Genomic DNA, 12,741 nt, shown 5'->3' with positions numbered 1-12,741 from the left:
GGAGAGATGCCGGGGGGGGGGATTATTCCCTCTGGGAGTGGAGAGATGCCGGGGGGGGGGATTATTCCCTCTGGGAGTGGAGAGATGCCGGGGGGGGGGATTATTCCCTCTGGGAGTGGAGAGATGCCGGGGGGGGGGATTATTCCCTCTGGGAGTGGAGAGATGCCGGGGGGGGATTATTCCTGCTGGGAGTGGAGAGACAGGTGTGCTGAGGCTCAGAGAGGTGCGGCTCCAGGAGGTGGAGGGGCTTAACCCCCGAGAGAGAGTGGCCCCCCGAGAGGGGCTGTCACACCGAAGGGGGGTCCCCCCAGGGACCGTACAGGGCCAGGAGAGGGCACGACCTGGGAGGCCGTGACACCCTGTTGCGCCATGTTTGCGCCAGTGTTAAAAAATCAGACGTCTTTTGCCCCTCGCCCTCTGGTGATGCTTTATTCAGGGACGTTCTCCCAGGAAATCACCCTCACCCCCCAACACGGCCGCTTGCGGCACACGCCCGATGCCGGAGCTCGATGCTGGATCATGCTCAGAGCCGACGGCGACAGGAGCGACCACCCAGCCGGGCTGCGTGTGCCCCAGGCTGTGGGGGGCTAAGTGCCCTGCTTGGGGCCAGGGGTGGGGGCCGGGCTGCATTCGGACGTTATCACAATGTCGGTGAAGACCCCCGGCAGCTTGTACACCCCCACCTTGCTGGTGCAGGTGCTTTTCGTGGCACAGCCGCGCACGGCATAGGTGTAATTCCGGGTGCCTGGAAGCAGAGTGGAGGAGGGCGTCACCGAGGGGACCGCACCCCGGAGAGGCCCCTGGGAACAGCCCCCCCGAGGTGCTTCGATTGCGACCAAACTCTGCCAGGCACCTGCCTGCTGAGGGGAGGGGGACGCCCTGATCCCAGCCCCTCCGCCCCCCGCAGCTCACCAGGTGGGAGGTCCTGTGGGTGCCGGGACGGTACCATGCTGCCAGCCACAGGGTATCCTGGATGCAGGTCCCAGGGCTACCAGAGCCTGACCAGCCTGCCCCGAGCCAGGACCTCACCCCCTGTCGGTTCACCTGGCCGGCCCCGAGCCGGGACCTCACCCTCCGTCCGTTCACCTGGCCGGCCCCGAGCCGGGACCTCACCCTCTGTCCGTTCACCTGGCCTGCCCCGAGCCGGGACCTCACCCTCCGTCTGTTCACCTGGCCGGCCCTGAGCCGGGACCTCACCCTCCGCCTGGCCGGCCCTGAGCCGGGACCTCACCCTCTGCCTGGCTGGCTTTCCAGAGCTTTCCCGCGGGTGGGGAATTTTCCTAGGGGTTTTTCTTCTTCTGAATCTTACCTACATTTTAATTTAAGAATGTTCTTGGCTAGTTTCCCCTCCCGCAGAGCCCCGGTGAGTCTCCCCCGGCACGGAGGTCAGTGACTTGTATTCCGCTAAAGCAGGTGCCAGAGAGGACACATTACGGGGGCAAACCCACCCCAGCCCGCAGAAGCTTGTTACAACGGGGCCTTATCTCTGACTGGACTGTGCCTGGCGTTAACGCCCGCACTCGCTCCTTGCCCTGCCGTCCTCCGCTAGATGCAAGAGCCCTTCCCCGCCCCAAATGTCTCCCCCGAGCGGTTACCGGTTGTGATGGATCCAGCAAAATAGACGCAGTGGTTCTCGGGGCCCAGGCAGGTCACGGTCTCATTGGCCTGGCATTCGGTGCCCTCTGACAAGCAGCCCGGGCACTGCAGCCCGCTGGGCTTGGGCTGGGCCCGTGGCACTAGGGACAGAGAGACACAGTCAGTGTTTGTGCTCGGAGCAGGGAAGGGCGTTGGGATGGGGCTGGGTGTCCTAATGGTCAGAGCAGCAGACTCCTGAATCTGAGATGGGAGTGGGGTGTACTGGGTTGGAATGGGAAGTGTGGGTGGGGGCTGGGAGCCAGGATTCCTGGGTTATCTCCCCGGCTCAGGCAGGGGAGCGGGGTCTCGTGGGTCAGAGCAGGGGAACTAGGAGAGCCAGGACTCCTGGGTTCTCTCCCCGACTCAGGCAGGGGAGCGGGGTCTCATGAGTCAGAGCGGGAGAACTAGGAGAGCCGGGACTCCTGGGTTCTCTCCCCGACTCAGGCAGGGGAGCGGGGTCTCGTGAGTCAGAGCGGGAGAACTAGGAGAGCCAGGACTCCTGGGTTCTCTCCCCGACTCAGGCAGGGGAGCGGGGTCTCATGAGTCAGAGCGGGAGAACTAGGAGAGCCGGGACTCCTGGGTTCTCTCCCCGGCTCAGGCAGGGGAGCGGGGTCTCATGAGTCAGAGCGGGGGAACTTGGAGAGCCAGGACTCCTGGGTTCTCTCCCCGGCTCAGGCAGGGGAGCGGGGTCTCGTGAGTCAGAGCGGGGGAACTAGGAGAGCCAGGACTCCTGGGTTCTCTCCCCGGCTCAGGCAGGGGAGCGGGGTCTCGTGAGTCAGAGCGGGGGAACTAGGAGAGCCAGGACTCCTGGGTTCTCTCCCCGGCTCAGGCAGGGGAGCGGGGTCTCGTGAGTCAGAGCGGGGGAACTAGGAGAGCCAGGACTCCTGGGTTCTCTCCCCGGCTCAGGCAGGGGAGCGGGGTCTCATGAGTCAGAGCGGGGGAACTTGGAGAGCCAGGACTCCTGGGTTCTCTCCCCGGCTCAGGCAGGGGAGCGGGGTCTCGTGAGTCAGAGCGGGGGAACTTGGAGAGCCAGGACTCCTGGGTTCTCTCCCCGGCTCAGGCAAGGGAGCGGGGTCTCATGAGTCAGAGCGGGGGAACTAGGAGAGCCAGGACTCCTGGGTTCTCTCCCCGGCTCAGGCAGGGGAGCGGGGTCTCATGAGTCAGAGCGGGGGAACTAGGAGAGCCAGGACTCCTGGGTTCTCTCCCCGGCTCAGGCAGGGGAGCGGGGTCTCGTGAGTCAGAGCGGGGGAACTAGGAGAGCCAGGACTCCTGGGTTCTCTCCCCGGCTCAGGCAGGGGAGCGGGGTCTTGTGGCTCGAGTGGGGGCCGGGCAGGCGACTGGTCCCGTACACCTCACGGCTCCCTTGTTGCACAGGTCCCGCTGGCAGCACTTGGCGGCGCTCCGCACACGCAGGCCGAAGGCGGCGCTGAGGCTGGAGGATCGCGGGGGACAGAACTTGGTCTCGGTGCAGCCCTTGTAGGTGCCCAGCTTCTGCTCCTGCCCTGGGGGCAAGACACGGGGGAGGCGTCACCAAGCCGGACGGGCTGCTGCACAGCGGGGCTAAGGCAGGCTCCCTGCCTGCCCTGGCTCTGCTCGGCTCCTGGGAGCGGCCAGCCTGTCCCCCCTCTGGCTCCTAACAGGGGCTCCATGCGCTGCCCGCACCCCGAGTGCTGGCTCCGCCGTTCCCATTGGCTGGGAACCATGGCCAATGAGAGCTGCGGGGGCGACACCTGTGGATGGGGGCAGCGCACAGAGCCACCTGGCCGCGCCTCCACCTAGGAGCTGGACATGCCGGCTACTTCTGGGAGCCACCTGAGGTCAGTGCCGCCCGGACCCCACACCCCAAAACCCCTCCTACACCCCAATCCCCTGCCCCAGGTTCGAACCCCCTCCCACACCCAAACTCCTTCCCAGAGCCCACACCCCCTCCGGCACGCTGAACCCTTCAGCCCCAGTCCCACACCAGCGCCCGCACCCCCCTCCATAGCCCGACCCCCTGCCCCAGCTTGGACCCCCCCAACCCCTCATTTCTGGTCCCACACTGGAATCCTCACCCCCTCCCACACCCCAACCTCCTGCCCCGTTAAACTGAACAAGAGAGGGGGAGAGTGAGCGATGGAGGGAGGGGGGATGGAGTGGCCTTGGAGAAGGGGTGGGGCCTCGGGAAGGGGGCGGGGCAGGGGTGTTTGGTTTTCTGCAATTGGAAAGTTGGCCACCCTACCCAGAGGGAATGAACAGAACAGGGAATCATCAAGTGACCAAACCCTTGTGGCCCATTCCCAGCTGCTGGCAAACAGAGGCCAGGGACACTATCCCTGCCCATCCTGGCTAATAGCCATCGATGGACCTGTCCTCCAGGAACTCATCTAGTTCTTGTTTGAACCCTGTTATTGTCTTGGCCTTCACAATGTCCTCTACCAAGGAGTTCCACAAGTTGACTCCACAGCTCCCAGCGCAACGGGCCCCGATCTCAGTTGAGGTCCGGGCAGTGCCTGGTGCGACGGGGGCACCGCTGGCTGGCCAGCAGCAGAGCCCAGCCCCTCCCCATCGGGGCAGGGGCAATGCCCGGGCATGGTGCCGTCACCCACCGATTCTGGTCTCCGAGCTGAGGATGAGGCAGGCAGTCTGGGAGGGTGCGCAGTCCTGTGGCTCTCCGGAGCACACCTTGTCAGCGCTCCTGCAGTGTTCGCACTTCAGGCAGCCACCTGGGGAGAGAGGGGAGGACTTGGGAGAGGGATAATCTGCAGGGCCACCAGCCCCCCCTTAATGGATAGTTCCAGTGGGGGCGCAGCAGCTGACTAGCGGAGCTTAGATTGGGGCTGCCGTTCTGGGAGCCAGGACTCCTGGGTTCTCTGAGTGGGGAGTGGGGTCTAGTGGTTAGAGCAGGGGGCTGGGAGCCAGGATTACTGGAGTCTCTCCCCAGCCCTGGGAGAGGAATGGGGTCTAGTGGGTTAGAACAGGGGGGCTGGGAGCCAGGACTCCTGGGTTCTCTCCCCAGCTCTGCAGGGGAGTGGGAGCTGGCGGTTGGTGCTGGACAGACATTACCACTCACCCGTGGCCAGCAGCGCAGACAGCAGGCAGAGGGCCAGGCGGGCCACCATGGTGCAGGGCAGAGCGCGGGGCAGCGAGCACAGCTGGCCGTCGGATGCAGCCAGCACTGCGCCCAGTGGGGATTTATAGCCCCGGGGCTGGGCCAGGGCAGGGAACAGGGCCTGGGAACAGCCAGTTCCTGGAGGGATCCGGCTCCGGGGCCATCAATTACCCTGGCCTGGACCTCTCACCGCCGGCCACGTCTCCCTTTCGATCCCTGCCACGCACCCCGCCCGGCCTGGGGACGTGGCACCCACAGGCCTGGGGCTGCCGCTCTCCGACCATGGGGTATCTGTGGGTGGGTGAAGGGGGGCCAGGGTTGGGGTGAGAGTTTGGGGAGCCCAGGGGTGGAATATGGGGGATCCCATTAAGGGAAGCCTGTCACCGGACCGGTGCGGCCTGACCCCCCTATTGCCCCAGCCCATAATCCGGCCAAGGGCTCTCCCTGTCCCCAGCCCAGGGAGCCCAGGAGGGACACAGGCCAGCCAGTGCCTCGGCATGTGGCAGGGGGCCGAGATCAAGGGGGGAATGTAGCCCCGATGCCAAGGAGACAGGCCTCTGAGCAGCCAGTGAAATTGTCCAGAGGGGAGGATGAGCTTGCTGGGCCGGGGCCAGGACTCCTGCAGGTTCTCCGTCTGGTACGGGAACTTGGCAAGAACCCGGTTGGGGTTGCAAACCCACAGACACTCCTAAGATGTGCTAGGCGGGGTGCTGGGCACTTCCCCAAAGACGTTCCCGAAGGATCCCCCCGGGTACCGAGTTAGGGGTAAACACACTCCCCAAAGGCGATACGGGGACACCCGGACCCCTCCCAAGGCTAGACTCAGAATGACAGGGGCATGGACAGAGATGGCTTGAGCCTGGGTCAACCAGCCGGTACACGGGTGGTAACTAGCCCCATCAGGGGATATTACCTACTTTGTTGCTATTCCTGTATAAAGGCGGGGTCCCAGAAGGAGTGTCTTTGTCTGGCCGAGGGGGGAATGGAAAGTCCACACCAGGGATTTTCTCTCCCCGGCTGTGGGAGGGGAGTGGGGCCTAGTGGGTTAGAGCAGGGGGACCGGGAGCCAGGACTTGTGGGTTCCCTTTCCAGCCCTGGCAGGGGACCAGGGGCTGGTGGGTCAGAGTAGGCTGGAAACGGATAGACATCAAACAGTAGCCTTTTGTTTCCCAGCACTGGTTTATTCGGGGACAGGCTGCAGGAAAGCAATGAGAATTGCCCCCAAAAGTGGCAAGATGGGGGGGGGTCCAGGACCCTCGCTTGGGGGAGACCCTTGGGGGAAGAGGAGCTGGAGCACAGATCCAGCCGCAATGAGATCCCAGTGGGGGGGAGGGGGGCAATCCGGAGGGGGTGGGCTGGAGCAGCAGGGTGCAGATGGCCTCTCTCCGGGAATACAGCAACCCCACGGGGCAGACACATGTCGGGGGGCAGAGAGCCCCACACTGTGAAGAGGGACAAAGGGGCCTTGTGGAGCGTGAGAGAGAGTCGCTTTTTGCTGTGGCTATTCCCTGCCCCCCAGGGCCCATGGGACGGATCGGGGCATGGCCGGGGCGCACTGTGCTGTGGCTATTTCCTGTCTCCAGGGCCCAAAGGATCGGGGGTGTAGCTGGGGCACTCTGCGCTGGGGCTATTCCCTGCCCCTCACGGCCCATAGGGCAGATTGTAAAATAGAGCAGCCCCAAGGCTGCTCTATGTCGCATCGGGGAGATGGCCAGGCCAGGGACAGCAACGGGGGCTGGAGAATCCCCCACCTGACAACACCTCAGCCCTGCCCTAAGTGCAGCAAATCCAGCGCTTGGCCTGGCACCAGCTCGGCACGACGCCTTTTCCACCCCAGCCCAGTGGGTCTCGGCCCCTGCGCAGCTCAAGCCGGGGTCCCCCTGGCAGGTGTCAGCATCCATGGCGAAGGAGGCTGGGCAGTTCAGCCCATGGGAGGTGGGGGGCATCCGCTGGAGGTACCAGGCACCACATGTGGGGAGGGGGCGGTTACAGAGAGCAGGGTGGGCTCAGACCAGGGCAGAGAACCCCCTCCCGAGACCAGCAGGGGGAGCTGAGGCTCAGAGCGAGGGGGCTGGGAGCCAGGACTCCTGGGTTCTCTCCCCGGCTCTGATTCCGGGCAGAGGGCCGAGGGAAGCTGAGCCAAGCGCCCAGGTTGCTGGCAGAGGCGCGGCTGGCCTGGCTGGGGGCCAGCGCAGGCAGGACGGAGAGTTTCTGGGCAGGGCCCTGGAGAAAGGCCTTTGGGACAGTCAGACAGCAGCAAAGACTGAGGTCTGGCCAGCCGGCTCCAGTGACAAGCCAGGGGCCCCCGGCTGGCTGGGATCTAGCATGGGGTTCTCAGCCTTTCCCTTCCTGAGCCCCGCGCCGGGACCCTGAGTGCTATAAAGACTCCAGGGCCCGGTGCGGGGGCCAGGGGGACTCGAGGCTCCGGCCAGGGGTGGGACCCTGGGGCATAGGCGTAGTTTGACTTCTATATTTGGGGAGGGGCCAGCTCTGCACAGCGGGGTCCAGGGAGGGAAAGTCGCCTCCAGCCCCGGACTCACCTCAGCAGCCCCCCGCCTGTCTGGGGCTGTGCCGGCAGCTGCTCCCCGAGGGCTCTGCCGGCCCCGGGTCCCTGCCCAGGCGGCTCTGACCGGCTGCAGGAGCAGTCAAAGGGGGCTGGGAGCAGCCGCAGCCCCGGGCACCAGCAGCAGACGGGGGAATGCCATGGCTGCCCGCCCCATGGCACCACCAGCCAGAGGAGGAGCTGCCCCACACTGCCTGGCTCCGGCTTCCCGCCTAGGACCTGGCCAGAGGGCAGGACCTGAGTGGGGCTGAAGGAGGGGGGCGGGGTGGAGCTGCCCCCAGGACTGCCCCACTCTGGGTAAGACTCTGCAGTTTGGGGGGGCAATGACCTCATGCCCCCTCACCTCTGTCCATGGGCTCAGGGCTTCTGCCCACGTTGAGGCTTCAGCGGGGGTCTGGGGCGGGGGGGATCTCAGGGTTTCAGCCCTATGCTGGTCCCGGCTTCAGTGGGAGGAGGGGGAGAAGGGAGCTCGGGGTTTCAGCCCCACGCCACTCCTGGTTTCAGCCCCATGGCAGGGGAGTTGGGCACCAGGGCGCAGGGTTTCAGCGAAAGGGCTCACAGATCCCCAGTGGGCCGCGGATCCCCGCTTATCTGGGGGGGAGAGTGATCCCAGGGGGGCCCTGATGCTAGGCTAGAGAGGCACCTTATCCTATATGGGGATAGACAGGGAGACTGAGGGCTGGGGATGGGGATGGCGAACAGGACAGATGGAGGCAGTGTTGCCAACCCCAAAGGTTCAAAAGTGATGAGATTACGTAAAGATATGAGATCTGGGGGTCTTGTTATTTGCCGTCTGCTCTTTGAGCCGTTAGGGGGCCCCGGGGGTCACGGTTTGTAGCTTTCTCCACAGCCGGGAGGACTCGAAACGGCCCTCTTCTTTAAGGCTGAAACCAGCCCAGACCCACCTGACTCCGGGAGCTGGGGCTTAAACGAAAACAATACTTATCATGAGACTCGTGACAGAATCATGAGAATCGGCACCACTGTGGCGATGGAGATGGGTGGATGGGCAGGAAGGTGTGAATGGGGACGGATGGACAGTCAGAGGGATGTGTATGAAGCAGGACGGGTGGGGAGGGATGGGGTGACACTGGCAGGCCGGAATTAGCTAAGAACTGGGGACCAGCCCAGGTTACCCATGTGTTACTTTGCTCAGAACTGGTGCCAGTCTGGTACGACTGTATTTAACGTTTAGCCTCGAGGGAGGCCGCTGGCTGCCTGCATTAACCTCCCGTGCCATGTCTGGGTTCCAGCCTACAAGGAAATAGCTCAGTTTTGCTCTAGAGTTTGAAAACGTTTGCTTTGAACTTGTGAACCCAGCCTGGGAATCGTCCCCCCGCCCAGCCAGCAGGCCTATCCGAATCAGACGGGCCAGCCAGGACCATTGCAATCCAGAGGGTTGGTTAACGGCCCTGTCGCACCTGGGAAACGGTGCACAGAAGCTCGGCCTGCAGGCTTGGAAGCTGAATGAAGGAAATAAAACCAAGCACGGGAAAATTGTCCATCTCTCTCTTCACTGTTTGAATTCCGACAGGGCCAGAATCTCTAAACTGAGGCCGAGATCCCCAAGGGTGACCCCTGGGCCCACCCTGGAAGCCACTTCGAATCGACAGATCACTACAAGTCAGGCATGCATTAGATGGTTTATTACAGGATTTGCAGCAGGCCTTGTCTTTGGTGTAGGATCTAGGGCACCAATTGATCTCAGGAAGTGACCTTCTGTGGGGTGATTTTTGGTGTAAGTGATTACTGGTCACTAAGCCCAGTTTAGTTGGGTGACAAGACAGACTGGAGAGTCTCCGGGGACCGCCTGTAACTGTAGCTAATGGGAGCTGCATGGGCGGCACCTGCGGATGGGGGTAGCGCACCTGGCCACGCCTCCGCCTGGGAGCCAGATACGCTTCTGGGAGCCACCCGAGGTAAGCGCCACCCAGAGCCTGCAACCCTCACCCCTTCCCATGCCCCAACACCCTGCCCCAGTCCTGAGCCCCCTCCCGCAATCCGAACCCCTCGGTCCCAGCCCAAAGCCCCCTCCTGAACCCCAACCCCCTCATCCCCAGTCCCACCCCAGAGCCCACACCCTCAGCCAGAGACACCCTCACATCCCTCCCAACCACCTGCCCCAGCCCATCAACCCCAGGTGATGTCACGTGATGGCGATGTCCCTTAACGATGCTGTCATCGTGCTGCCGGACCACCGTAACGCCACTGTGCCACAGGGACACTGCTGCCATGAGGGCCTTGGGCTGTTGGCATGGTGACGGCGTACTGGGATGGGGCCATTTTGATCACGTCTGCTCATCTGGATGATGTCACCAGCCTGTGATGTCATGTCACATCAGGCTGATGTCACTGCATGCACTGTGCCCCTGTGACGAAGTGGGGATTTCCCCTTGTTATGTTGTACGTGAGCCTATGTGAGTCTTTCTGTTTTGCATGAATGCCGGCTGTGCCTCAGTTTCCCTGTGTATTGCACCAATGTCTGGGTGGTGGGAATAAGCGCGTGTGACCTTTGTGGGGGTTGCTCCAGCTCCCTTCATGGATGCTGTGGCTGCCCCTTCATAACCTGAGACCCAGGAGGAGGATGCGACCAGGTGACTCTCGGCCCAGAAGCGAGACAAGGGCCGGAGGAGGAGCAATGGCCAGGGCAGGCGCCAGGCACCTGGAAGCGAGTTGGTCTCGGAAGGCTTGGGGCTCAGGGGGAGGACTGTCCCCCCAAGATGGACTTAGCTTAAAGTCACTGATTTCTGTGCTAACACATTCTGTCCTACGCTGTGTTCCTGTCGACGGATAAACCTTCTGTTTCCCCGGCTGGCTGAGAGTCAGGTGTGAGTGCGGAGTTGGGGTGCAGGTGTCACGGAGTCCCTTGGCGATGCTCTGGACCTGCTCCCCATGAAGCCAGTCAGGACTCTGGGGAAGTCTCCGCTCTGGGAGCAGCCTGTCTGCAGGACACACAGCTCACACGGCTTCCACCTTCCTGGGTCTGACCTTGGAGCATTCAGCCTCCTCTGCCCCTCTGTGTGCTTCCCACAGCGAGTCCGCTCAGGCGGGGTCTTGCGGAAGCCAGAGGGTCCTGCCCCCCAACTCTGCAGTCAGACGGGACTCTCAGCCAGCCAGTAAAACAGAAGGTTTATTAGACGACAGGGACATGGTCTAACACAGAGCTTGCAGGTGCAGAGAACGGGACCCCTCAGCTGGGTCCATTTTGGGGGGCAGTGAGCCAGACAACCCCATCTGCCCTTCACTCCATGTCCCAGCCAGCCCCAAACTCCCTCCCCCTCCAGCCCCTCCTCCTCTGGGCTTTGTCCCTTTCCCGGGCCAGGAGGTCACCTGATTCCTTTGTTCTCCAACCCTTCAGCTCTCACCTTGCAGGGGGGAAGGGCCCAGGCCATCAGTGGCCAGGAAACAGGGTGTCGGCCATTCTCTGTTTCCAGACCCCTGCACACACCTGCCCTCTAGGGCTCTGCAATGATCAGACACCCTTACCCCACCCCCTAGATACTTAAGAACTGCCTAGGGGAAACTGAGGCACCCCCACACTATTCAGAGGAAACATTAAGAACAGTCCCACTTCGTCACAACAGGGCCCTCTGGCTCCCCCAGAAGCTCCGCCACGGGTGGACTCACTGCGGGAAGCGCACGGTGTGGAAGGGGATGCTGAATACTCCGAGATCAGACCCAGGAAGCTCAGAGCTTTTTGCCCTTGAAACAGCATGCTCAGAGAGAAGAGGCTCCCACAGACTCCTGACTGGCTTTGTAGGGAATAGTTCCAGAGCATCACCCCAATGACTCCATGCCACCTGGTGGCAGTGGTGGGATCAACTGCACCCCACGGACAGACCATCCTGCAGTTAGTCACTGGGGAGCAGTAAGACGAAGGGGGATTAGCGGGAGATGGGCGTGCTGAAGGCTCCAAGAGGTGCGGTTCCAGGAGGTGGAGGAGCCTATGGCTTAACCCCAAGAGAGAGTGGACCCCCGAGAAGGGCTGTCGCACTGAAGGGGTTCCTCCCAGGGATCATGGGCAGCGAACAGAGCACAGGCCTGTGAGTCCATGATCAGTGGGGCATAGGTGCCGACTTCCCCTCTGCCCAGTGGGTGCTCAACCCCCACACCTGCCTCTGGCCCCGCCCCCGTCCCTCTTCTTCCCATCCCTGCACCACCCTCACCCCACCCCCTTCCCCCAAGTGCCCGCCCCTGCCCTACCTCTTCTCCGCATCCTCCCCTGAGCATGCCGTGTCCCCGCTCCTCCTCCTCCCTCTGGGAAAGTCCTAAGCGCCGCCAAACAGCTGTTAGGCAGCAGGGGGCGGGAAGAGCTGGGAGGGAGGGGGAGGAGCGGGAACGCAGCACGCTTGTGGGGGAAGGCGAGGCGGGGGTGGAGCTTGGCTGCCGGTGGGTGCGGTGCCAAGGCAGGCCAATGCAAAGGGGGAGAAACACCCCATCAAGTAGCTGAGCAGGAAGCTGCTGCCCCGGGAGCAAGGCTTTGCGGCCATAGAGGAGACGTGACTGGCCATGGAGTGGGCTCCTGAAAGGCTGCAGCCGGATCTGTTTGGGTGGCGCTTCACTGTGTACCCGGACCACTTGTCCTACCGTGCCTGCACCAGATGAGAAGGGCCAACGTCAAGCTCCTGAGGTGGAGTCTGTCCTTCCAGGAATTTGAGATGGAGGCGGTCCATGTTCAGGGGAGTGCACATGTTATAGCTGATGCTTTGTCCCGGAGAGCGGGGCCTGAACTTCCCCAGGTCACTGGCTAAAGAAACCCCGCTCAGTTCGGTCTCGAAGAGGGGAGAGATGTTGCAAAGTGGGGCCTACGTGAGCCTATGTGAGTCTTACTGTTTTGCATGAATGCTGTGTGTGCCTCTGTTTCCCTATGTATTGCACCAATGTCTGGGTGGTGGGAATAAGCGGGTGACTTTTGCGAGGGCTGCTCCAGCTGCCTGCATGGATGCTGTGGCTGCCCCTTCGTAACCTGAGACCCAGGAGGGGGATGCGACCAGGTGTCTCTCGGCCCAGAAGGGAGACAAAGGCCGGAGGAGGAGCATCGGGCAGGGCAGGTGCCAGGCAGCTGGAGCAAGTCGGTCTCTGCAGGCTTGGGGCGCAGGGGAAAGGCTTGTCTTCTTGTCGTTTAATAAACCTTCTGTTTTCCCGCCTGGCTGAGAGTCCCGTCTGACTGTGGAGTTGGGGGGCAGGACCCTCTGGCTGCCCCAGGACCCTGCCTGGGCAGATTCGCTGCAGGAAGCGCACGGTGGGGCAGGCGACGCTGAATGCTCCGAGGTCAGACGCAGGAAGGGGGAAGCCGGGGAAGCTTCTTGCCCTGGGGACAGGCTGCTCCCAGAGTCCTGCCCGGCTTCGCAGGGAGCAGTTCCCGAGAAACGCCCGGGGACCCCGTGACAGCCCCATGATGATGTCACATCATAATGTCTGCCTATTTTGATGATGTCACATTCTCAGGCCA

General features: G+C 62.9%; 1 protein-coding gene across 1 annotated transcript; it reads right to left on the bottom strand.

Moving 5' to 3' along the window:
• Positions 1-587: 587 nt before the first annotated feature.
• On the bottom strand, positions 588-4,736 carry LOC140902979 (phospholipase A2 inhibitor and Ly6/PLAUR domain-containing protein). Its single transcript, XM_078850410.1, has 5 exons — positions 4,688-4,736; positions 4,224-4,340; positions 2,985-3,137; positions 1,596-1,736; positions 588-745 (listed from the first exon to the last, which is right to left on the bottom strand). Exons 1-5 carry the CDS (start codon positions 4,734-4,736, stop codon positions 588-590), a joined length of 618 nt encoding a protein of 205 aa, XP_078706536.1.
• Positions 4,737-12,741: the final 8,005 nt, after the last annotated feature.

Source organism: Lepidochelys kempii, chromosome 24, assembly GCF_965140285.1.
Source record: "Lepidochelys kempii isolate rLepKem1 chromosome 24, rLepKem1.hap1, whole genome shotgun sequence".
Lineage (NCBI taxonomy): Eukaryota > Metazoa > Chordata > Testudines > Cheloniidae > Lepidochelys > Lepidochelys kempii.
The sequence above is the reverse complement of the archived record's forward strand: the minus strand, read 5'-3'. Positions and strand labels throughout refer to the sequence as shown.